The sequence below is a fragment of the Chaetodon auriga genome, chromosome 24 (genome assembly GCF_051107435.1).
Source record: "Chaetodon auriga isolate fChaAug3 chromosome 24, fChaAug3.hap1, whole genome shotgun sequence".
In the NCBI taxonomy this organism is placed as follows: domain Eukaryota; kingdom Metazoa; phylum Chordata; class Actinopteri; order Chaetodontiformes; family Chaetodontidae; genus Chaetodon; species Chaetodon auriga.
This window is the reverse complement of record NC_135097.1, coordinates 5,776,598-5,801,959: the sequence shown is the minus strand read 5'-3', so window position 1 is coordinate 5,801,959 and position 25,362 is coordinate 5,776,598. Positions and strand designations below refer to the sequence as shown.

Genomic DNA, 25,362 nt, shown 5'->3' with positions numbered 1-25,362 from the left:
AACCTCATTTGATAAACACTTTATAAAGCACTGTAAAGTAGCAGATATAAGTACATTTATTTGTCAATATCTGTAACTCTTCCTGTGGGACTACGGTGAAAAAAGCAGTTGTAATAATCTAATCTTCACAGGAGAAGTTACAGTTGTTGACAATGAAGACTTTACAAGCCCTTACAGCTGCACCCAGCGAGATTATAGCGTGTTATAAACCATTAGAAATTCTTAGAAATGCTAAACAGGGCTTAAATTAAAGTGCCACCCATCACTTGTGGTTTTCTGCTCTGCATCTCCCTCAGAGTGTGTGTTTTTATGAAACCATCAGATATTTTTATTCCTTCATAACAGTGCTTGTATTGTGAGAAGAGCCAGCATCCTTTCCCCATGCCTGCCTGCCTGCCTGCTGTCACTGCACGCTGGCTGATTACATGGTACAACGTGTTCTCCTGTCCAGTCCAGATTACATGAAAACACACACAGACACACACACACACACATTAGATCATGTCCTTGATGATTCACCCTTTCCTTCAGCACCAGTCAGGGTTAATAAAAACAAACCCTGTTTATGGAAAGGACTGAATCAGCCGTATTGATTTGGCGCCATTAACCCGAGCAGAGTTGTTTTGAGGTCTGTTAAGTGTTCGGTGAATATTACCGTGATGGATGCCTTTTCACATGTGTGCTGCTTTTTGTAAATGTCAAATGAATTACTTTTTATTGGACTCCCTGCAGCAGCAGCAGCAGCAGCAGCAGCAGCACTTCCCTCCAAATATGAGGCTGCCTGGCATCTAAAAGACTCCATATCATGAATAAAAAACAGCCCAGAAAATGCTACCATCAACCCTGAAGCTCGCAGTTTGTTTTTTTTTTTCTTTTTAATGTAACACAGAAATTTGCATTGGCATTTGCTGATTAGTTTGCCCCTGAAATTAACTGGTCAATCAAGAAGATAAGTGCTAGTGGTGGAAATGGGAAACCCAGAAACATACAGTACAGTGTTTCCTCTGTAATTTTATCCTGCAGTGGAGCTCGGGGGGTATTTTTAGCTTTGCTTTCACATCTGTTGCTAACTTGGAATCAAAGTAAAGGTCGCACAACCAATAAAGTTTCTTTTTTTTTTTTTTTCTCGATCATTTCAAAACATTAGAAGCTTGCATCTGTCGTCTTTAGATGGAAATGAAGCTGTTTTTTTACGTCCATGTTTTGGGTCGTCGTGATGGAAATTCCTTCTCATGGTAGCAGCGGATGATTAAACGAGTGAAATGAAATAAGCAATGTGGTGACTCCAGTCCATCGTCAACAGTTGTGTCTTTCATTGTTTTTGGAGTCATTTCTTGCTCTTTATTACCCTCCAACACAATATCAGTGCCAGTGTGGAAAATAAGACTGTGCACATGCAGAAAGTCTTACTAGTAAAGTAGCATCAGAGGAAGTCGTAATAATAGTAACGGTGAGAGGAATAAAGGTGGTAATAGTATACGGTAATGTTTTTGGTAGCGTAGCAGCAGCAGCAATACACGTAGTAATAGAAGTACTACCTGTAAAAATGCGAAAAGTATTAAAAGTAACAGCAAGAGGAAGCAGTAGTTGTTATATTTGAACGCCTACAGCCAGATTTGAGCCCACTGCGGCTCACTGATGCCACATTCACCTGAGTACTGGCATTAGAATAACAACTGTTAGCGAACAACCCCAAAATCTGGTTTAGTTTTTTACCTTTAAGTGGGCGTGCACGCTCAGGCCAGTTCAGGCTGAGCTCCACTTTGTCACATTCCAGCTTCAGGCCAGGGTCGGCATCCTGAATCAGACCAGGACTCTATTCTGGTCTATTCCAGTCATTCATTCATGAATCCGGCACACAGGTGCTTATTAGTGAACCTGCAGTTGTAAATAACCTTCCAGGAATTAACAACTGAACGGAGACACAGGGGCTCCAATAAAGAGGCCACAACAGTCGGTGTGGCTTAACTTCCATAACTGGCTCTTTATTTAGACTATTTAGATATACCACAGGGTGTTTCCTACATGTGTAAAGATAACCAAAAGCAACACCTCAAGTGAAAGCTGGTAAACATCCCACCACAAACCATCAAAACTGAGCAGACTCCCAGCACACCGACCACACCTGTGACTGGAGGCTACAATGACTGCACAGCCAGAAACAAGACAGACAGAATTAAATCATATTCTAATAAGCCCTGAAATAAGCTAAAACAAGCAATGTTAAAATAGACAATCAGTCAGAGCTTTTCCTGTCGACAAACAACACGCTGATGCAACTTAGGTGCAAGATTAGCAACGCTAAATTAACACATTTCATACCTTGTAGCAGCTGACAGACATTTACCTTTCTTCAGCTTCTCAAACCTCAATAAAGGTCATAGCAAACACGCTTACACTAATAATGATTAGCATGTTAGCGTGCAAGAAATTCAAATTAGCAATGGGGCTGAGGTTGAGGGGAATGCAGTTAGCTTTTCATAAATCTTTGCTGTGATTATGGTGCCGGATTAAAACTCAAGGGATCATCTAAGTTATTGCAAATCATCCCCTGTGGACCCTGAATGTCTGTACAAAAATGCAATGTGAACCTGTCCAGATGTTTCAGTCTGGATCAAAGTGGTGGACGGCTAGCATGGCCAAAAAAAAAAAAAAAAAAAAACTAAACAAACATGTCTCCTCTTTATCACTACTAATGAGATGAAGATCATTCTCCTCATCATCAAACCTGCATGTAAATCAAACTGGGTCACACCTGAGACCTCAAACATCTGTAGCGGTCTGATCTCCATCCAGCTGTGGGTTGTACAGAGACGGTAGATTCCACATCCTGCTCCTAGTTGGACTGACCAGTTACACAACACTATTTCCCTGCATAGGTCTTAAACACACACACACACACACACACACACACACACACACACACACACACACAGATAGCTCTTCCTATCCCCTGTAGGGTATATAAGCAGAAACAGAAGTTTCCCAAGACGGAGCAGCAGCAGCAGCAGCAGCAGCAGCAGACCGACTCCAGCAGCAGCGTCTCTGTCCAGCTTCATCTGAGGCGTGTCCACTCCGCATTCAGACTTTACAGGTATGAAGGTTTCCAGCTCTGCTTTGGTGATTTACTGCACCTGAATTCCTCAGCAGTTTGGTAACTTTGTTCTGTTTATGCCTTCCAGATGTGAAGAATGCATTTGATGTTACATCTGAGAGTCATTTTAAACGTTCTGCAGCTGTTATGTAGTATTTTGGTGAAACAAATGTGCTCTGAATAAGACAAACAAAGCCTATTGTACTTCACTAGATATGTTTTGGCTTTAATATCTAATTATTAATGCACTTTTCTCTCATCTAAAGTTTGATGGAATGGCTGCGTTACATTCTCAGTCCCATCCTGATAATCCAGGTGTCACAACAGTGGACATAAAAATCCAGGTATTACCTGAATATTATAGTTACCAGAGCAGGAACAGTAAAAACAGAACCGAAAACCTCAAAAAAATTATTTAAACATGCAAAACTTTAGTTTTTCTTTGGAAACTTATGGCCCCGACAGAGAGTTTTACAGTGAGTACAAGCAGCCTCAGTTCTGCTGGTAAACCTGTGTGGAGGTTTTTGTCCTGTGTCAGCATTTACCAAAGTTGTGTTAAACACGTGTGTGTGTGTGTGTGTGTGTGTGTGTGTGTGTGTGTGTGTGTGTGTGTGTGTGTGTGTGTGTGTGTGTGTGTGTGTGTGTGTGTGCATATAACAAGAGTCTCAGACATGGAAAAGTTGCTGCTGTATTGCATTCGTGTGAAGTCACTAAATGCATTTAGTGAAACCATGGACTTAAATACAGTTTTAACATATTTGTACTTTATCTGAGTATTTTCATTTTATGCCATTTCATACTTCTACTCCAGATTTCAAAGGGAAGTACTGTACTGTACTGCATATTATATCACAACATAAAATACTGCTTCCATGCTGATGCATCAGTAGCAATAACCTGATGGTATGATACTTATAACGTTCCACTACTGCCTGCATACAGTAAGTATGACTTTATTTAACATGGATCTTAAAGGCTAACTAAGACTTGTTAGTCTGAAAGCAGTAACTTGCGTATTATTATGTACTTAAGTAAAAGTAGCAATGTGACTGTGCAAAAATACTCTATTGCAAGTAAAGGTCTTGCATTCAAAGTCCTACTTCAGTGAAATTACAGAAGTGTTCACATCAAAATGCACTTAAAGTATTAAAAGTAAGTACTTGTGCTGCAGAAAATATAAGATAGCATATTTAGATTTTTCTCTAATCTTTAATTTTTTGTGGATATTGAAGAGTTTTGCCTCTTTGGGACTCAAACTGCTCCTTAAATGACGAGTTTAGAGTGAAAATCAGCTTTTGATGAAGCTATTAAGAACTCATGAACACCTGGAACATGACAACAGATCCCAACAACACACACACACTGCTTTTATGTCAAGAGTCAGAAAAGCCACTGGATAGATATCACCTACTTGTTCAACTTATTTTAAGTTTATTGAACTTAACTCAGTCGGTTTTACATTTCCAACCACTTGGAAATCACTGGTTTAATCTTTTTGACATCTCAGTATAAGGTCATCATGTGTTTTTATGTACAATATTAATGCAGTGGAGTAAAACCAAAAACATTTCCCTCTGAAATGGTAGTAGAGATTTAAATAGAAATACTCATGAAACCACAGCACTCGAGTAAATTGTTCTTCGTTACTTTCCGGTGCTGCCGTCCGTGTGTCTGTCCGCAGAGGGTAAGTCTGTCTGTCTGTGCCTCTGCTGCTTCTGGTGGAAACAGAGCTTTCACTGTGCTAAACGATGACTCACGCAGCCACAAATTGTCCCAAACGTCTCCCCGTCCAGCGCACACGCCCACGTTACGCAACACTGAGCCTCATTCTCAGGCAGGTGTTTGCACCACCAACCTTGCACCCTGCTAGCATCTTATGAAAACAGCTGCTGTGTATTTAATGGTTAAATCAGCCTCACCACACACTTACATAATCATCATGGCAGCAGCTTCGCGCCTCCCTGACCTGCGGTGGCGGCCTGCTCGGGCTCTGGACGCAGGCTTTAGGTAGACCCCATGTGGGCTGAAGGGTTGATGTAATGACAGTAATGTTTCATGTTGTGGATTTAATGAGTCACTCTGAAAACACTCTTTGTTTACGTCAGTTTGATGCGTTCACGCTCGGAGCTAAGTTTAAACCTGCCAGTGGTCACTTACACTTTGCTTTTTTTGGTCAATTGTTTCACCTTCATAGATTATTGAGGAGTATTTTTAATTACTTTGGTTAACCATGAATGGAAATAACTTGTTTTGGGAGACTTATTTTCCTACTAGTACAACTTCCATTATCACAACTAGTACTACTACTTGTACTGTAGAAGTACTATGCAACTTATTTTTACTCATTATTGCAGATCAGCTCTGTACCTAATAATAATTTTCATTATAAGTGCTAAATACTAACTGTTTGGTGTATAAAATGCAAGAAAATAGTGAAATTGTTCAGTGTTCAGTTTTTCTTTCCTCAAAACACCAAAAATATTCAATTTACTCTCATAAAGAGAAAAAAACCCGACCTGTTAAACCTCTGTAGCCATTTCTCATTTCTACCACAAATAATACAACTTCTATAATCCTGGTAATACTTCTATTTGTACTTCCTCAACTGCTAGTACTACTATCAGTACTGCTATATCAGTGTGTTGAAAATATATGAATCCCTCAGCTGGTTTGGTCCCAGCTTCAGTGCATGCAATATTAGGTAATACCTTTAAATAATCTTTATTTAAAAACTTCTTAAATAAATGTAATGTGTTATCTGGTTTTTATTTTTCATAATAGCTTGATTTCACACAAAAGAAGACCTCAGGAGGACTCAGCGTGGTTTCCCTCCATGACCAGGAATGACTCAGTTATTTGCCTGTTCGACATGCAGAACATTAACCTTTTAATACACATGATTAATGCTCGGTAGTAAAACTGTTTCTGTCTCTGTGACCACAAGAACGCACAATATTTGTGGAGTGAAAATAAATCAGCAAACACTAAAAGTGTCTTTCTTTACCAGCATTTTTACAGGAAGGGGAGTGACTGTAAGCGCCCCCTCCAGCCAGCCCACAAACACACATGGGAACCACCTCCATGTGTGTTTCATCAGTCACAAGCTTCAATATTTTCATGCACTTTGCTCTCACAGATATTCCAGTTTGAAAATCTTCTGTGATAAAAGGGACAAAGACACACACTCAGGCGTGTTTCCAGTTTTTACACATAGCACAAAGCATGATGGGAATTCAGCCAGTAGAATCTGGACAGATGAACAACTTTTAATATTTTTGCTTGCTGCCACTTCTGCGAACGACGCACCAGGAATAACGCTTTCCAATCACTCTCCTCCTCCAGTCCTGCGACAGATCATCCAGCCTGAACTATCACCACCATGTCTGATCAAGCTGTCACCCCGACTCCCTCTCCTGCCCCCCCCATTCCCACCGGACCCCGCCCCAAGGTGACGAACCGCGGTCGCTCCTCAGCTCCCATGGCGAGCTCCAACTCTGAGTCACTGGACGTACCTGAGGTGGAGTACTTTGGCCTGCCGGGCCCGAGAGGATTTCCACCTATGACTGGTGAGAGCTGACTCGCTGATTCGACTTAATATCTCTGACTTGTATTTTCAGATAACTTCAGATCTTTCGACTTGGAAGTGCTGCTGAAAGTTCACTCAGCTCATTCAGTTAAGGTCTAAAGAAACGTGACTTCCCACCATGCATTGTTTTATGTAGAAGACACATTGGATTATCAAAAAGCAGAACTGAAGGGCAGCAGACAGACCTCACAGTGCATCTTTGCTGGAGAAGATAAAGTCTTCTTCCAGACAGCGACGCAGTTTCCAGCAAGTTTTGCACATGACTGACACATGAATGACGTCCAAACAGGATAAACTCTGCTCACTTCCTGCAGCCTGCCGCGACGCTCCCGCCCTGCGACGTCGTCGATGGGCTGCACAGTGAGAGATATCCAGATGTGACGGGAATTCATGAATGCAGTGACTGGAATTTGGTGTGCGGCACATTAGAGTAGAACATCAAGATGACAGCAGATGAGTGGGAGACACATCACTGAGGCTTTTTGATAAGTTTCCACCGCTTGAGTTACACTCAGTGATATATTAATGAGGCAGACTCTCTACAGGCAGAGGGCAAACGAGCACGGGGTTAGGTTTTGTTTTTGCCCTAAATGCCAACAAGAGTGGCTCTTAAACTAACCACATGAGCGTCTGGACTAACCCAAAGGGGTATTTCAGCCTCTTATTGGCCCCTCTGGTGTGGCTTTGGGATATAGTATAAATGTCAATGACTGTTTAATAGCTTTCACTGTTACCCTCACATGCCAGATGGTTTGTTGCACAGAACCATCTGGGAAGTCGTCCATGGAAACTGTTTGGAAAAAGTCAGGCACTTTCGAAAAGATGCTTGGCAGGTGATTGGATGAACCATCTGTTTGTCACCGTGTGCCACAGGCAGTAATTTTACTTACTTAGTTGCCAAATAAAGGCGTCAACCTTGACAAGAAGACCTTATTTACTGTAAACCATTTTTTACAACATTGTGTTTTCTCTCTCCGTCTCTTTGTTTTCTCTCTGTCCTTTCAGAGTTTCTTGACATCTGGGACGTGGACATGATGAAGAGGCCGGATGAGATCAACAAGAAGGAACACCACACCATGCTGTACAACTCGGACTATCTCATCATCCGTCGAGGACAAGAGTTCCAGGTCAAGATCTCCTTCAATCGTCCCTACAAACCTGCTGAAGACAAGTTCGCTGTGGAGTTTACCATCGGTGAGCTGAGCATACTGTATCCTGTGATCAGTCCAGTTCACATTTCTGTAGAGAGAGCATCCCTTGCTCTGAACTTGAATCGTTGGTATATACTTCATTGATTGTGGTTTGACTGTCACTTAGCCATGGTGCCAAACATACAGAAGCATTAAATCCACTTATACTCCCCGTTCACCCAGGCTCCAGCCCTCAGTACAGCAAGGGCACCTATATTCCTGTCTTCCCCACCAAGGAGCGTCAGAGCTCCTGGGCAGGCCGCATCACAAACACTGCCGACAACACCGTCACCATGGGCATCACTCCTGCGGCAAACTGCATTGTGGGGAAGTACCACATGTACGTCGCTGTGATGACCCCCTTCGGCATCCGTAGGACCAGGCAGGAGGAAAGTCGAAACCTCTACATCCTCTACAATCCCTGGGTGGCAGGTCGGTTAAGGCTTCTTGACTACAACGTTTTTGCTGATTTATTGAACATCTAACTGGCTTTTGTCCCACTTTCTTACCCGTAAGCATCCGCATGACCTGCTGTCTTTCCTCAGCTGACGCTGTGTTTCTGGATGATGACAAAGAGAGGGAGGAGTGTGTGATGAATGAGATGGGGATCATCTATCACGGTGCATATGATGACATCGCTGAGAGAAACTGGAACTATGGACAGGTAAAGCCCCATCGAGGACTTCAAGACTGATTTTCAAAATATATTTATTTTATGACTTTCTATGATGTGTTTGTTTTTTTTTTTTTCCTAGTTTAACTATGGAGTCCTGGATGCCTGTCTGTACATCATGGACAGGTCTGAAATGCCCATCACCAACAGAGGGGACCCCATCAAGGTGGCCAGAAAGGCCTCTGCTATGGTGAGAAAACTGATGCAAAGATAATCCTTTTAAAGAGAAAAACTTCAGCGTTGCACTGATATGATTATTACTTCTGTAAAATCTGTTCTTTGTTGTGCCCAGCTGAACTCTCGTGATGATGAAGGCGTGCTGGTGGGGAACTGGAGCGGCGAATACACTTACGGAGTGGCGCCCACTTCCTGGACTGGCAGCACAGAAATCCTGCTCAGCTACGCCACCAGCAGGCTGCCCGTCTGCTACGCCCAGTGCTGGGTCTACGCCGCCGTCTTCAACACCTGTGAGAATTTGACCGAATCCCAGCAGCCCTTTCCAAACCCCTTTGAAGTATTTCCCTGACCTCAGTCAGGTCAGGTCAGAAAGTTGTAAGGAGAAACTGTGAGATGACAATAAATTCAAGAATTCCTTTCATGCCAAGGAGACAGGAAAGGAAGCACAGAGGCCCTTTTTCTCAGCTTTCAACTCTTATCATGGCTGATACTTAGATCCTTTGGGTCAGTTCATTCAGATGAGAACCAGCCTTGATTTCTGTCTTTGCTTGTCTGCGTAGTCCTGCGTTGCCTCGGCATCCCATCGAGGGTCGTCACCAACTACTACTCCGCTCATGACAACGACGGAAACCTGAAAACTGACATCATTTTGGACGACAACGGCAGGATCGACCGCAATCGCACCAAGGACTCTATCTGGTAACACACCTTTCATGGAGCTTAGCCTCCAGAGATCTTGACTTTCTAATGCTGGCTTTGTTTTTCACCTGCTTTTGACACATTTAACCTCAAATACCAATAAAGCTGCATGATCAGGTTCAGATCCACTGTGCCAGCTCAGTACTGTGGTTTCCAGTGTGGCGGAGAGACAATTTAATTAGACTAATTTCTCTAATAACATTTAAAATAATGTTGGTCATTGTCATTGTCAGGAACTATCACTGCTGGAATGAGTGCTACATGTCCAGACCAGACCTCCCAGTCGGCTTTGGAGGCTGGCAGGTTGTGGATGCAACACCGCAGGAGACCAGCGATGGTAAATGACAATAATTGCTGACTTTGTGACAGCAGGTTGTGGGTTCTTAAGAATGCGATTAATTGCTCATCCAATTATTTAAAGAGAAATCCCAGAAAGAAAAGAGACAAATGATGATAAAATGTTTTTGTCATTAGGTTATAGTGTATATTTGTCAAATAAATGCAATGTAATTAATGTGTTCTGAGGCAGGACAAAGATAAATACACTGGAGTGCACACCTGTGTTTAATCTCTTCCTCCTTTATCCATAAAGGCATGTACAGATGTGGCCCCGCATCAGTCCGAGCCATCAAACATGGGCAGATATGCTACCCGTTTGATGCTGCCTTTGTGTTTGCGGAGGTGAGTCTTCAAACAGTATTCCAGTGTAGATTTTTGTTCATATTTTGAGGATTAATTCTGTTTTTTCCCTTTAGGTCAACAGCGATGTGGTGTTTTATTCCCGGAGTAAAGATGGAACCATGGTGCCTGTCAAAGTCAACCAGACCCATGTTGGCCGCATGGTTTTGACCAAAGCTTCAGGAGACATGACCCGCCGCGACATCACCGATCAATACAAGTTTCCCGAGGGTCAGTGACTACGACATCCAACACCAATCATAGTGTTTTAAAAGGGGGCGGACCCGTTTTCTCTGCTGCAGCCTCAGCTGTGGATGAGTGGTGTATTTTTTCAAGAGTAATTGAATGAATGAAATGAGCCAAATGAATCAGCTGTCACAACAAAAATGCAGACAAAATGCAAAAAGATTACTACTATGAATACGTTAATCTTGGACATAATGAAAGCAGTCCAAGTCTGTAATTCTGTGCAGCAATGCCAGGCACCACGTTAATTTGGCATGACGGTGTTGACACAGTCGACTGTGTTCTGGCACCAGAGGACCAACCATGAACCATGTGTGGCTGCCAGATTTGGCAACGTTTTGTGGGGGCGTGGACTTGGTCTGGAAGTCAGCTCTGGTTGGCATCATTCTGGCTTGGTTGGGGCCACGGTTGGCACACGGAAAAGGACCGGAATACTTTTTGTGGGGCTTTGTTTACCACAATTATGGCATGTATTTGGCAGCAAGGATTCAGGCAATTTAAGCCCAAGAATTGTTAGTACTGGGGGACCAGGAGTAGTTTCATCTCAAACAAAGGATAAGTCCTGATGTTTCCAAATATACAGACCAGGATGGCAACAAACCTGTTACCAAAAACCTGCTCTTGTCTGATTTAATGAAATCAGCAAACACACTAATGCAGTATAATTCATCCTATCTAGGTAGTACAGAGGAGCGGACCGTTCTGGAAAAGGCAGAGGAGTACGGCTGCGAGCGAGAGAAGTCCAGCCCTGCTCATGCTGACGTGGACCTGGTCCTGCCCACCCTTGAGGTCAACGTGGGTGACGACTTTGAGCTGAACCTGGAGTTCATAAACCACAGCGACCAGCGCCGCGTCGTGGACGCCTACATCAGCGGGAGCATGGTGTATTACACTGGAGTCACCAGCTCCGAGTTCCTGTTCAGGGACCCCACAGTGACGGTTGGCCCCAAAAAACGTGAGCGAGGCGTTTATTCATTTCTTGTTATCAGTATCAAATAAAACCCTAATGACCAACAAAAATACACCAACACACAAGTATTTCTTTAGGCTAAGTTCATTCAGCAGCCACACACAACATCAGCTACATCATAAAGAACATGTAAGCATATTATGTATTGCACTCTCAATGCAATCTTACAATGTGTTTTGGATTAAAAAAAGAAAGAAATGATTGAAAAACATCAGTGCAGAGAGAGCAGAGCTGCTTTTTTCTGTCATCCAGGTGCGAAGGAGTTGGTGTTGGTCGAGGCAAAGAGCTACATGAAGCATCTGGTGGAGCAGGCCAACCTCCACTTCATTGCCACTGGGAAGGTCAAGGAGACCGGTCAGATCATCACCGCCATGAAAGTCGTCACCCTGCGCAATCCCACACTCACCGTCACGGTCTGAAATTACGCTTTTGCTCCAGTTGAAATATGTCACTTAGTTAGGGGCATTAATGCGCTGTCTTGTTTATGAAAATGCTTTTTTGTAAGTGGACGTGTCATGTTTTTGCTAATAATGTCCTTTGTGTGCTTCAGGTGTCCGAGGGCGCCAAAGTGAGTGAAGAGATGATGGCGACTGTAGAGTTCACAAACCCCTTCAGCTTCAGCCTGGAGGGCGTCTACATCCGCATGGAAGGACCCGGGATCATGCCGCCCAAGTTCAAGTATTACAGGTGAGTTCAGCACAGAAGAAATGTGTGTGTGTGCGTGTGTGTGTGTGTAATCTTTGTGTTTGATGCATGTCTGAAACGCCCTTTTCTATCATGACTTAAAGCAGCTATAATCCACATTGTGCAACATACCGGTGTATTAAAAGACAATGTGAAAACAATGAGAAAAAAGTCAGTTATTGCTGGTTTAAGCATGTGTTTTGTAACCTTATTATAAAGTGTCGCTGATCAATATTTTGATGGTTTTCACAATATTTCAAATCCTGGATTCTAACTCTCAGCCTGCTGCTTTCAGTCTGATCCCAGCTGGCTCCTCCCTGACCTGGACCGAGTTTTTCACCCCGCAGAGGGCTGGCAACACCAGGGTGATCGCTACCCTGGACTGTCCTGCCCTCAGGCAGGTCCACGGCCAGGCGTCAGTCACCGTCGAGCCCTGAGGATCAATGCAGGATCACTGACGGCCAACGTCGTGCAGCTCACTTACACTTCAGCCCAAATATAGGCTTATTACATCGTTATGTAGCTGTAGGTTTAGATTACTTTTAGTTACAGGCAAAGAGAGTATAGATCTCTTACATCTAACCAAAGCTCTAATTCAAAAAGAGGCTAATCAACGCATTTCTGCACCGTTTTTACAGCGTTTTTACAGTTAAAGAGATTTTTATGCTTAAAAGAAGTGACTATAACAATGTTAACTCATATTCTTTCTTGTTTTAGGGTGAGAACATGTATGAGAAAATCAATAGATTGCTACTTCATTTTAGTACAGAATGAGTATGGCTGTTTCTGAAATCTCTCCCTCATTCACTCTTTCATTACTTCCTTAATAAGAAGACACAAAGTTTACACAATGCAGGGCTCTGTTAGGTAAATATGGAGGGATTTCTGACACAGCCTATGGTTAGTTTAAAGATGCCTTAATCAGTTTTCACCACCAGGGGGCAGAATTGCATCCAAAACAACCTGACAGGCACACAGTCCTGATATATTATCATTTTATGAAGTCAATAAGGGCTATCATGCCAGTCAAAGGTTGTTTTCTGGTTGCCTGATATATTTAACTCCAACATTCACTCTTCTTCACAAACTCCTGAGGAAAATATCTGTCTCATGATTTGTTTAATGCTCAACTGTATTCACCAGCTAGTTGCTAACTTTGTTTCTCTGCTGCTTGGTAGGTAGTTTAGTGGATTTTTTAGAGAAATCGGGCTGATTATGACTGTGACACTGAACCAATAACAACCACAAACGCTGAGCTAAACAGAGCTCAGTATAACTACAGCGCTGGGTGATAATTCTCAGTGGATATGAGATATGAGCGATCCATGTGATGTTTGATTTCATATGCAAAATATTGATTAATGCCGCTTGAGCTTAATTTTGGAAACATATTCCCACTTACAGCTACAGCTATTAAACTGAAGTATCAGCGTTTTTGCTTGAGAACTGTAAAGAGCTCTTTCTGCCTCTTTATGTCAATCTATCATAGTAACCTTTCTTTGTACAACAATCAATACAAATATCATCCAAATAAAATATTCCCTATACTGTGAGTGTGTGTTTATGTGAGCCAGTGGTGAAAGTCTAAAAGTGACACCATCAGTGACAAAATTTTATTAATGCTCAGATTTCCAAAACACAGTATCAGACATAGTTCATCACTCAAGAAAATGAGTCATTAACGATGAAACAGTACATCAAAGTGCAACAACCATCCTCGTTCCTTGAGCGGTTATCTTGCAGGTACCTGAGCAGCTTAGTGGAAAACTGAATGTTTTCACTTAAACTGAGGAATAACTGTGAGATCGTTCACTTAAACATTAAGTACCGAAGCTGCTGGTGAGTCTGCAGGAGCTCCAGAGAGATGACCCTCCGCACTCAGCTGATATGAACATACATGTTCTACACGTGTGCGTTCACAGGCCGAGTGTCAGCCGGGCCGGGGTGGCAGTTTGTGAACAGCACTACAGTGATGGACAACAAATGGATAAAAAGCACTACAGGTAAGAGGAAAAAAATATTTCTTATTTTGGATTGAACTGTCCCTTTATGGTTAGCATTAGCATTTTACCTATAGGCACTGGTTAAACAAAAAGGTTGAACTTACTTTAATTAAGTAGTGATTAAATGCAGCTCACAGTGAGCACTCTAAAGTGATCTAAATCAAACATCCGCACATGTTGCATGAAAAGGTGCATCCAGGGTCTGGCTAACATGCTAAATGCTAAAATGCACTTGATAGATCCTCCAGGTGTTACATATATGTGTGCAAAACGCGCAAAAGCTGTGCAGCTCTCTTTTTGGTTTGTGTTTGTGGCTGCAAGTGATCCCTGATGCAGCTCCCTGTTCATTAAAGTTATTGCTGGTTTGGACAGAAGTGCAGGTTATCCACCTTAATCACAGTCACCTGAAGGTGATGAGGTAGTCTGGGTAGGCTTGGTTATCATGGAACACGACATACATGTTGGGGTTGTCCATTTTATCCACCACGCTGTCGCAGCGGTCGTGGGGCTCCAGGCTGCTGCAAGGCGGAGGAATCCTCATGTTGCTTTGGCCCAGAGTGTAGATGCCAGTCAGGACTCGGGCCACAAACATTAACTGAGAACCATCAGCAGCTGGCTGAGAGTAGGTGGGGTGGGCTGAGTAGCTGGCGTTCACGGCAAAGTAGGTTCCATGACCATATGAAGTCGCTGAGAATCAGAGAAAATGGGGGATTAACAAGCAGTCATATCTAAACCACAGCGCCTTCCAACATGGGCCATCTGATTGTTACAAAACTATTGAGTGTTTTATCTTCTTTGTACAGTTAAAAGATTTAAGTGGAAAGGTAAAGAGGGAAGAAAAAAGTTTTTCACAGAAACACATTTTGACATGTGGAGGAAACATAAGCAGCCACATTGTGCAGAGGTCACTGTAGACCAGATCCTGAATGGGTCCAAAAGCTCGTTACCGTTTTGCCCAGCAAAGCGCCTGTTGAACCCAGTTTTCATGATGGAGTCACAGTTTTCTTGGGTCGTCCCGTGGTACAGAAGCTTTTCCACGGCTCCACCTTCCTGTCTGTTCTTTTCAGAGATGTGTTTCTTCTGCACTTCATAGGCGCGTCGCAGATGGACATTCTGCAAGCGCTCAATCTGTCAGGGAAAAACAAAAGCAAAATAATTTGTCTCACAAATCTAAAGGATGCCCTGTCCTTAGAAAACCTCCATTCATCTAGACGAAAGCTGGAAGCTGCCAAAATAAAAGTCTGTATACTGTTTCTACAGACATTGAAAGCCCCCACCTTCATTATAGTCTTGGGGGCGGTTCGTTTGAAGGCCTCCTTCACTGTCCGGTACTCTGCAGAGGAAGGCTGCAGCTCAAACGCCTTGAAATTTTCACCGTCAGCCATGTTGTCCCAGTACAGGGGGAGAGTGAAGTCTGAAAAAATGAATAGAAAAATTAAACATAAGCTGCAAAGAAGCACACTGGACAAAAAAAAACACAAAAACAAAGCATTGATTCATCGTAGCAACATTTGTGTTATTTGGATTTTTATTCTTCTAAAAATAATAATATTGTCATTGGTCTCAAACTACAGTGTCAGTAAGTTTTTTTTTTTTCATTAAAAAGTAAAATCCTCTCACCTGACAGGTTCACAAGTCGTTTCAGCTTTGCCGTCTGTACAGTGACTGGTCTCGTGGCCTCCAGCCGTTGTAGATCCACACTCCACCGGATGCCCTGTGCGTCCACTATCCCTCCTGCCATATCATTACTTTCCAGGTTGTAATTGGCTGTTTTGGGGAGTCTCTCCCAGTTGCCAGTATGGCCCAGGATGCACCAAGCCACACGGGTGTACAAATCCTCCTCCTCCCTGACTCTCACCTCTCTTCTGAGGTTGTCGTACAGAGAGGCATTGATTATCTGCATCACCTGGTTGACTCCATCTTTTAAGCCGCTCACTGTTAAGCTGCCATGGCCGGACTGGTCCCTCTGCATGTACAGACCCTGGGTCTCCACCAGCTGCTTCAGATCCTCCATGTCAGCCACAGTGAGACCTGCCATTTCCTCCTTTTTGAAGGTTTGAGTGGCGCACTGAGCCTGATACAGATCCTTCAGTTTTGTCATGGCATCGTCAACGTTCTTTCTGGAGAGACCAAGGAACAGGAAGACGGACCGCTGGCTTGTGGAGGTGGTATGGAGGATGCTTAGGTCTGCGCTTACAGATGATGGGGGCTGTTGTTTTTGTACAAGAGACAGCTGAGGTGCTGGCACTGCCAAGTAGATGGAAAGAATCACAATCAGTGAAACATCCCTATGAAATAACAGAATTCTGATTGAGGAGATTTTTAAGCAACCACAAAAGACGGAGCCGTCACCTCTGTTCATAACAGCGGTGGAAAACATCTGCATTGCTTCCTCTTTAAACGCCAAGAAGGCCTCGATCCTAATCAGGACAAGGTGGATGTCAGTGAGAGCGTAAAGAGGAGTGGACGACGTCGCAGCCTCGACCCCTCGGAGGATGGCACCTGCCACAACACCGGGGTCCAACCCGCCATTTCCTGCAAATACGATTTGAATATTTACTGGCAGAATTAAAACTTACACTGACGTGAACTGAAAAAATGACTTAAGGTGAGTATCTTCTAAAGTACTTACCGGCACAGATAGCAGGAATGGCCACAGACTTGAAGCCAAATGTTTCACAATGTTCAATGATGCTACACACCAGTTGTTCAACGATACTTGCATCCTTTTCTCCACACACATGTAAAATGGCTTCGCAGGGAAACAATCCCGGCTGGGTCACAAAAACGTCTCCTCGGTTCACTTGTGCTACACACAACACAACAATAGACAAGAAAAGTAAGAAGCTGTTAAGTGTGTGTCACTTGAAAATGTCTGGCATGTCCTCTTTCCTCACCTGCTTTAAGTTCAGTCTCCACCTCTGGTCCAGCAATGGTTAGGATGTCTTTGCACACACCATCTGCAGAAAAGAAGTTATATTGATAATAAAACAAGACCAGAGGAGTGGACAGCCATGCTAGCTGCTCTGAGAGGCTGTACTTTAGCCCACAGCAGGGCTTTGAGCTAAATGTCAACATGCAAAAAGCTCCCAATGCCAATGCAAATACAATGTTAAGCATATGTTTACCATGTTCACCATCTTAGTTAAGCATGTCAGCATGCTAACATTGATGAATTAGGCTCAGTGGTGCTTTGAGCTAAATGCTAACATCAGCATGCTAACATGCTCACAGTGACAATGCTAACAGGGTGGTGTGGAGCAGGTAATGTTTACCTTGTTTACCATGTTCTTAGTTTACCATTAGCCTGCTGACATCTTCTAATTAGCACCAAATGCAAAATACAGCTGAGGCTGAAGGGCATATGATTAGTTTTGCAAGTATTTACCCAACAGTACTTATAATTAATATTTGACCGAAGTGATTAGGATTCATCCTCTGGACACCATGAATGTTTGTACCTAACTTCATAGCCATCCATCTGATAGCTGTGGAGATATTTCAGCCTGGAATGAAGTCAGCGAAGCTACTGATCGACACTGCAATCCGTAAAGCCACACTGCTAACGTGGCTAAAAGTAGCTTAACCGTTACAACAGATCTGCTCAGTAGGACATCCTCGGTTACAGCAGCTCTCACCCACCGATCTGAAAATTTTTGAAGTCAGTCGTGTTCACCACAGCATCTGTAGTCTCATTAGTGATGTCCCCAAACACCAGCTGTAGTTTAACACCACCTCTCACTGTCATTGTGATGTCATCGAGGTCGGTGGCGAGGGACCTGAAGATTGCTGTGAGAGGAGGAACGCCACAACATCTTTCATATTTGTCTGATATTTAATCTGATAATTAAAAATGCCGAAGGAAATGGTGAAATATTGTTTCAAAGGGTGCAAATTCCTCATTGTATTTGTAATCAACAGTTATTCAAAGTACTGGGGTCATGTGTCTAGCCCTTACCTTGGCCTTCCTGGTTCATATTTAAGCTGAGGTGCCTGTAGACATCATGGTAGCACTGTAAATAAAAAGACCAGCATTAAACACGTTCTTTTCAATAAATCCCGAATGCATGCATCGTACAAATCAGATACAACAGTCCAAGTGTTGATTTTCACCTTCTCAGAATCAGGATAGTCTGGTTGAATGACAATGTGGATGGTGGAGAGAGATCCAGAGGATGCAGATAATCCAAACTGGTGAATGTTGTCAGTCAGCACTTGAATGGCTTCTCCCAGTGGGAATTTGAAAACAACTCCCGGTCCGATAATGGGAAAAGCCACTGAGCACAAGTTCTGCTGTACACAGAGGTCCAGACATTTCTTCAGCCCGTTGCTAAGCGCCTACAAAACAATGAAAATCAGACATTTCCATGGTGAAAAAAGTGCGGCATTGCACATTGCTTTCAAAGATGTGCAAAGTCAGATTGCTAATTTTGTTTCTAATTATTAATACATTTTCTGTCTGTCTGTCTGCGCTCACAATGATTATAGCAGTAATCCCTGACATTTAAATGCAAAAGCAATATTTGAATTGCTCTGCATTGAAGTCCACAACATCGGTTTTATGTCAGTAAGTGGACCTTGAATCGTTTACGTCTACCCATAGTGTTTTCTCTTCAGCACTTTTGAATCCACCAATATTTCACTCTACCTGCACACCCTGCCCTCTGACTCCATCCCATGGCAAGCACTCAATGAAGAAGACCTTGGAGCATCCCAGAGTTGGAGGCGCATCAACCTGCAGAACATCACCAGGGGCGAGGGTGCAATTCGCTGCCATCAAGCAAAACTTTAACTTGATTGCATTCCCTGCTTTATTTAACAGACATTTAGCAATTCTTGTAGAATTTAGATTCCTGTTGAGCAAGGGCACGACCAACACGTCCACCTGTGGAAATAATGGGAAATAATATCAATGTGAGTGTTGCATTGTGCTCTGCAACTTTACATAAAGTAGAACAGAAACCGTCAAACCTGCTCATCCTCCAAACTTCCAAGTTTGATCTCCAGGCTTGTCTTGTTGGCTGCGGTGTTCCCACCGGTGCTATGATGGATGGTGTTGGATTGTGTTGCACTGCTGGTGCTGGGGTTGCTGGTGCTTAATGAATTAGTTGTGGAGTACACACCTTGCTGTTCCTTGATTAGTACCTGGAAGGACCTCTCTATAAGCTCCTTGCTAAGTTTGCCCTCTGCTTGGAAGTACCGCTGTGCCCCTGGTCCATCTAGAGTCAAACTGTCTGCCGTCAGACCGCCTAGAGTTGCGTTTAAGTTTGCCTGAGCTTCCTGGACCAGACAACGGGGACCAGATACAAGCACACAAGGGTATGGGGATTGCGAGGTTTTAAATGTCACCTTGGTTTGTTTCATTCCAGTTATGTTTAAGATTTCATCGAAACAGTCAATCAGTCCAGGATGAGGTAGGTTCAGCACTTCCTGTGTCTCAACTTGGTTCATCTGGTAGTCATGCAGAACCTCTTTGAGCTTGTTCACATGTTCACTGTAGCCCACCAGTCGTACCTTTGTGAGTGCTCCTGTGGGTCCTGGGATGAAGCTGACATCCACTTTGAGCTCTTGAGAGTTTGCCTCATTCTTGGCTTTGATCATGATTGCTTTCACTCTGTCGAGACCTGGAGATACAGCTGCAGCTCCCTGTAGCTGTACATTGGCCAGACTCAGGTCTCGATTCAGGGTTGCCTCAACTTCATTCAGGGCTTCAAAGGACAAACTGGACAGAACCAGGTCTGACCCCACCTCTAGAAGAACAGGATTTCTGAGGCTCTTCTGAAAGCGAGCCTGGTACTTGGAGATGGCGCCGCTGGATTTCATGAAGGTCAGTAAAGCTGTGCAGAACTTAACTCTCCTTTCCTTTACCTTTTTGATCAGTTCATCAAGTTTTGTAGCTCCTGACTGCACCTCCCTGTCAGGGCCCTCCAAGATGATTTTGGTGTTACCTCTGTGGATTTTAACCTCAGGGCAACTCTCAAGCATTTCTCGACTAAATTCTTCTTCTACCAGTTTGAACTGCTTCTCCACAACTGGTACTTCTTTCCAGGTTGGCAGACTCTTTTCCAGGATTGCAATCCTCTCCTTTACAGCTTCATTCTTGCCCACAAGCACAGCATAACTGCTCTCTGTGTACACCTTGATATCATCATTCACAAAGGAGAGGTCCTGCAGTAGGATTTGTACTAGTTTTGGCTCCAAAATATGGTGGCAGAGGTAGCTCTCAGTGAGACAGATGAAGACTCGATCCACCTGTATCTCCCAGTTCTCTGCAGAACTGACAAAGGCTCCTCCAGACCCCTTACCAGCGTCCCCCCTAACCACTACTTCCTCCTCATCTAGACTGAACTCCACTGTGCAGCCGATAGAGGAAAGCTGATTCTTTAGTGCTTTGTTTGCTTTCGGGTTGTTTTTCAGGTACAACAGAAGGAAAATGTCTAGCTTGAAAATCTTCTCAAGGCCTTTTGTGTTTGTTGTTGTGAATGTCTAAAGAAGAAAAGCCATATTAAACAAATGAATGAATATATAGTCATTTAAGTCTTCTTAGAATATGACATTTGATAGTGTATAAATTATAAAAACATATCAGAACTTTTGTGTTGTCACAACAACCGGCAGTAATAACAAACAAAAGAGATAAAGACATGGTGTTGACTGATCAGAAATCCCCATAAACTGGTCAGGCCAGTCATTTGGCTCTGATGGTCGGTGCTTACCATAATCATTAAAACGTCAGCCAAGGTTACTAAAGATCAATATTTTTTTCCTCACCTGTGATTGACGAGTGGAGGACTGATCGGGGTTCTGTGGTGAACATGTTCGACTCACAGTTACACGAAGTTCTCCAGAAGGAAGTGAAATGGTGTGAAACTTCCTCTGCAAAACCCTTTCCTGGTCTGTGAAAAACAACAAAGTCCAAATTCCCAGCAAAAGCACACAAAGTAAATTCTACCGCTCACTCATTTTCACCAGGTGGGATTGCTTACCTTCCTTCTCCTTGAAACTGACTTTATAGGTGTTGTCTGCAGCCTTCTCAATCTTCCCACAATCACCTCCCCCAGAGTCTCGTTTTTTCTGGAAGTGTCTCCTGATCTTCTGCTCCTCTCTTTCTGTCAGATCTCTTGCTTCAAAGAATAACGAATGTTGATATTCATCCATTTTCCCTACAATTCTGATCTTGCCTGAAAACCTATGTCACTTCTCACACACGTCTGTGCCTCTTTGATGAAGGGTGCGCTCTGACCTGCTTTTACTTGGATTTGGTTTCACTTTCACTTCCTGTAAGTGTCATGTCTTCTTTTAATTCCCTCATCAAATGGACACACCTACATAAATAGTTCATTTCTAATATTAGTTGTGGCAGTTCCCTTTCTTGTGCAGCTACCTTAATCAGTGTTACTGTAACACTGATGATGATGATGATGATGATGATGATTTTATACAGTATATTCCAGCATGTTGTGACCAGTTCACACATTTTGAAAGGATAGAAATTTCTCAGTATCCCATCGATATAACTTAATATTTAAGTCAAGTTTCACTGTTTCTACTTGAGTCAAATGCTCTTCCCGCTTCTTTTTTATTGTGTTTTTGTGAAATCGCTTTCTTTTCCATTTTTTCCTTTGTACAAAACTGAATGCAGATTTCAGCCAAATAAAGAACTGAAAACCGCCAAACAATTTGACACTGTAGTTAATCTGATGTGATAATTGGTTGTCATCTTGCCTTTAAAACCTAAACAACGAAGAATACAAATTCACAGTGACAGCATCCTTGATTCAGTAACTTTTATTTCTGCAGTGGCTGGTATGAAAGTCATGCCAACGCATTCAGATGTAATGACTCATAAAGGAAAATGGATCATTCTCTGTCACAAAAACCTGATACTGTCATTTCCTGTAATCCACTTTCAACATTTATCTTCAAATAAGTGATATTGTTATGTTAAAAAAAGATGTAATAATAGAACAGCCCCACTTCCAGAGAGATATTAGTTTCAGTGAAAAAAAAATTGCAGATTTACTTGTATATAAGTGTTTGTTCACATACATTAACCCATAAATGTTGACACTCCTGAATTTTTTTTCATTTGCTTTTTTCCTTAAAGACTTTTAACTTTTTTTTTTTTTTTTTTTTTTTTTATAAAACAGATTTGGGAATCTTCTGCATCCTCTGGTTCACCTATCTTTTAATCCACTCACCATCCAGCCGCCCGGGACAGTCTGGTCCTCCTCCTCCTAGACAACATGAGTAAGACGCTTTTAACTGTGTATTGTTTGGAAATGTCTATCTGGACCCCCCCCCTTTTTTTTGGCCATTTCTCAGTTCAGCCTCCATTTGGGGTCTAGCCACATGCTTTATCTAATGATGATAAATAACTTCTATAGTCTGTTTTTCAAAAACACAGCTAGAAAGAAATGTACAAATAAAAAAAAACAGAAATAAGAAATAAATGAGGCTTCATCTGCTCCTTCCATCATGTCCCTGCCTAATGCTCTCCCCAACACACTGATGACTCCACTAAGGACTCCCCTTCATCTGCACACTCCACCCCTGAATCCCTCCCATGACAGACCCTCTATGAGGAAGATCTTGGTGCAGCCCAGAGATGGAGGCGCATCCACTGTCATAACATCACCTGGGGTGAGGGCCCACTTCCCTCTCGTCAGGTAAAAGTTTTTCTGTGGTCTCTTCCCTGCGTTTCTCAGAAGCAATTTGCCCATTTCGATCAATTGAAGTTGATCATGGGGTCCACCGACACATTCAGGTGAGGAAATGGTGTGAAATAACACTCAGAAGTGGTGCACTATGCCAGAGAGAGGAGAAAAAGTCTGACCTGCTCGTTCACCAAACTGCAGAGCTTCATGTCCAGGGTTGTTTTGTCAACTGAGACGCTTGCAACGTTTGTTATTCTGCTGGTAGTACTGCATTGCCATCTGGTGGTGGACATGCTGGCTGTGCAGAAGCTGGGATCCTCAAATCTTAGACAGCTGCAACACTTTGACTGCACACACCTCACTGTTCCCTGTTAAGAACCCGACAGTAGCTCTTCATCAGCTCCTAGAAAGAAACAGATATAATCCAGCTGTAAATGGAGAGTTTCCCTGTTCAGTCTCTTAGTTTGGGAAGCATGGTGTAATTGTGGTGATAGAATTGATAATGATGATGTCTTGAGAAATAATGGTAACATAAGAATAATTATTCCACCCACCAACATTAAGGACGAGACCAAATGTTTTGTTTTTTGCTTATTTGTCTGAATTCCTGTGGCTTTATGACTTCAAACCACTAGATGTCCTACTCAGACTGGAAACTGATAAACTGAACATTTACGACCTCATATAGTGGCATTAACAGCCCAGTAAAATTCAAGATTATATCCAGACATTTACATTCATCACAATCCCGTTGAAATTGTATTGTTTTTAAACCTTCCAAGAAATTTGTGCTGGTCTTGCTTTATGTAGTTTACCAGTATTTAATAGCAGTTCAACCTTCATTTGAACAAGAGGTACATACAATCAATCAAAAATTTGTCTCTTTCAAAGGAACAAACTAAAAGCATGCTTGGCTCAAAAAATCTAAACTCAGCGGTCCACTCAGGAGCTTTAGTAAGAGCTTTCGACTGGATGTTATCGTTATTTTTGGATAATGAATGTGTTAATAAAACATTTTCCTGAATGTCGTTGAAGTTTTCCGTCAAATGGACTAACTGGCTTGTTGGCTAAGAGGAGTATTGTGATGAATTTTGCAGCTGTCTACATCCCACAGAAATCAACTGTTTAGTCCCCCTCAGAGATTATCTCCTGACTTTTAGTTGGTACAGTTGCAAACTCAAATGCTACACTTTCAGAGCAGTGTCTGGTTGGAAAGGTCACATTTACAGCTGTTAAACACCTTCAGACGAGAAACAAATATCCCTCGCTGTTCTCAGCTGAGGGACAGACAATGAGAGACACCAGAGTCAGAGAAACAATAACAACAGTATGAACTTTGACCTCTAGGTGTGCCAGAATTACCAGACTACCAGCCCGAGCCTGCTTTCACCGAGATAAACTGTGCTGAGTTAAAGGTCCAGAGAGAGAGTGACGTTGCATTTGAGGGCGCTGGGGGACATTTGGACTAACCTCATGGGCACCTGGACTGACTAGAGGTGCACTTGGAGGCAGTTTGGGGGGCAGCTAGTTTCATTTGGGAGACACTCAGGCTGACTGTGCAAAGAGATTATTTGGTTGATCAGATGGACGCTGGTGGTTACCAGACCTGAGCAGGGGGTCACATCCATTGAAAGGGCACATTGGGGATACTTAGACTGAGCAGAAAGCTATCAAGCTGTCCAAAGAGGCATTTGGGTGACTGATGAGAGGGAACTTGGACTGACCAGAGTGGCACTATGATGATAAGTGGGGGACCAACCAGAGGAGCATTTAGGGATTTTTGGGGCACTCAGTATTCTCTGTTGTCTCCCTCCTTGATGATAGTTTGTTCCTAGAAATGTGCTGCATGTTGACTTTATGTGGATTTAGCTCAGAATGCATCCGTCTGCTCGGACAATGAGAATAAACTGGGATCATTAAGCAGAAGAGTTGAGAAACAGCTCAGTCATGGGATGACCCATCTCTCATAGAGAAGTCCTTTAGGTTTGTCCTGTAATGTTTCCCTTTAATTGTGACTAACACACTTGTAGTTGTGTTTCGGAGAATCTAAATTGTGCTGAAAGAAGAACCGAATCCACACAAGCAGCCGAAATAACTGTTTGCAAGTGATCTGAGTAAGTTTCATTGCAGAAGGTTTCACACCGATGGGTGATCAGGGCTAGCTGTTTCTATCTGTTTCCAGTCTTTATGCTAAGCTAAGCTAAGCTAAGCAGCTGCTCGCAGTAGCCTCATATTTAACAGTCATCAGTGAAAAAGCTTAGTTCCCGAAATGTTTCTTTAAGGGAAAATTCCAGTTTCTCTCAACCTGGTTTTGTTCTCGTGATTAGTGGCCGCTCTGAATATTGGACATGATAACTCGCACTCCCATCTCTGTAGTGTATCGGGGCCTTTGCAAGCTTCCCACGGCATACCAAATTGGCTATAACAATCAGCCAGCTGGATTAGCTATTGTGGCTAACCGCGTCAGGGTCCTCTCTGGGAAAGTCACATGCATTCGTTGGCTGCTGCTGTTTTAAAAATCCAGATTAAAACACGTCAGATGTTCAGTTGTCAGTGAGCGGGTCATTGGGATTGTTGCTGCTGTCTGTTCTGCTCTTCTCTCACAATCAAGGTGTGCACAACTAAAAGCCTGAATATCATAATCAGTCACAGTGCTTTTGCTTTTGCCTCTGAAGAGAAATGAAAGTTCCCATCTTCAGCAAAGA

At 42.9% G+C, this 25,362-nt stretch overlaps 2 protein-coding genes across 2 annotated transcripts; one reads left to right on the top strand and one right to left on the bottom strand.

Annotated features, from left to right (window-relative positions):
- Window positions 1-2,950: 2,950 nt before the first annotated feature.
- On the top strand, window positions 2,951-13,540 carry f13a1b (coagulation factor XIII, A1 polypeptide b). Its single transcript, XM_076725051.1, has 15 exons — window positions 2,951-3,094; window positions 6,437-6,660; window positions 7,686-7,874; window positions 8,054-8,302; window positions 8,416-8,534; window positions 8,626-8,733; window positions 8,836-9,010; window positions 9,281-9,419; window positions 9,653-9,756; window positions 10,012-10,100; window positions 10,175-10,328; window positions 11,023-11,298; window positions 11,566-11,726; window positions 11,864-12,000; window positions 12,293-13,540. Exons 2-15 carry the CDS (start codon window positions 6,474-6,476, stop codon window positions 12,432-12,434), a joined length of 2,229 nt encoding a protein of 742 aa, XP_076581166.1. The 5' UTR covers window positions 2,951-3,094; window positions 6,437-6,473; the 3' UTR covers window positions 12,435-13,540.
- A 542-nt stretch (window positions 13,541-14,082) lies between these two features.
- Window positions 14,083-19,748, bottom strand: LOC143317241 (protein mono-ADP-ribosyltransferase PARP15-like). Its single transcript, XM_076725295.1, has 12 exons — window positions 18,972-19,748; window positions 18,649-18,885; window positions 18,114-18,338; window positions 17,959-18,013; window positions 17,643-17,789; window positions 16,898-16,960; window positions 16,633-16,809; window positions 16,353-16,535; window positions 15,621-16,247; window positions 15,278-15,414; window positions 14,948-15,128; window positions 14,083-14,687 (listed from the first exon to the last, which is right to left on the bottom strand). The coding sequence occupies exons 1-12, from the start codon at window positions 19,599-19,601 to the stop codon at window positions 14,401-14,403; spliced, it is 2,949 nt and encodes a 982-aa protein (XP_076581410.1). The 5' UTR covers window positions 19,602-19,748; the 3' UTR covers window positions 14,083-14,400.
- Between the last annotated feature and the right edge of the window lie 5,614 nt (window positions 19,749-25,362).

Bases quoted from the DNA above. Each gene is read 5' to 3' on its own strand.
- f13a1b (XM_076725051.1), top strand. From the start codon at position 6,474: ATGTCTGATCAAGCTGTCACCCCGACTCCCTCTCCTGCCCCCCCCATT. The intron at 9,011-9,280 runs GTGAGAATTTGA...TTGTCTGCGTAG, and splicing joins CGCCGCCGTCTTCAACACCT to TCCTGCGTTGCCTCGGCATC. The intron at 10,329-11,022 runs GTCAGTGACTAC...CATCCTATCTAG, and splicing joins TCAATACAAGTTTCCCGAGG to GTAGTACAGAGGAGCGGACC.
- LOC143317241 (XM_076725295.1), bottom strand. From the start codon at position 19,601: ATGATCAAAGCCAAGAATGAGGCAAACTCTCAAGAGCTCAAAGTGGAT. The intron at 18,014-18,113 runs GTGAAAATCAAC...TTTTATTTACAG, and splicing joins ACTATCCTGATTCTGAGAAG to TGCTACCATGATGTCTACAG. The intron at 15,129-15,277 runs GTGGGGGCTTTC...TTTCCCTGACAG, and splicing joins CCCCCAAGACTATAATGAAG to ATTGAGCGCTTGCAGAATGT.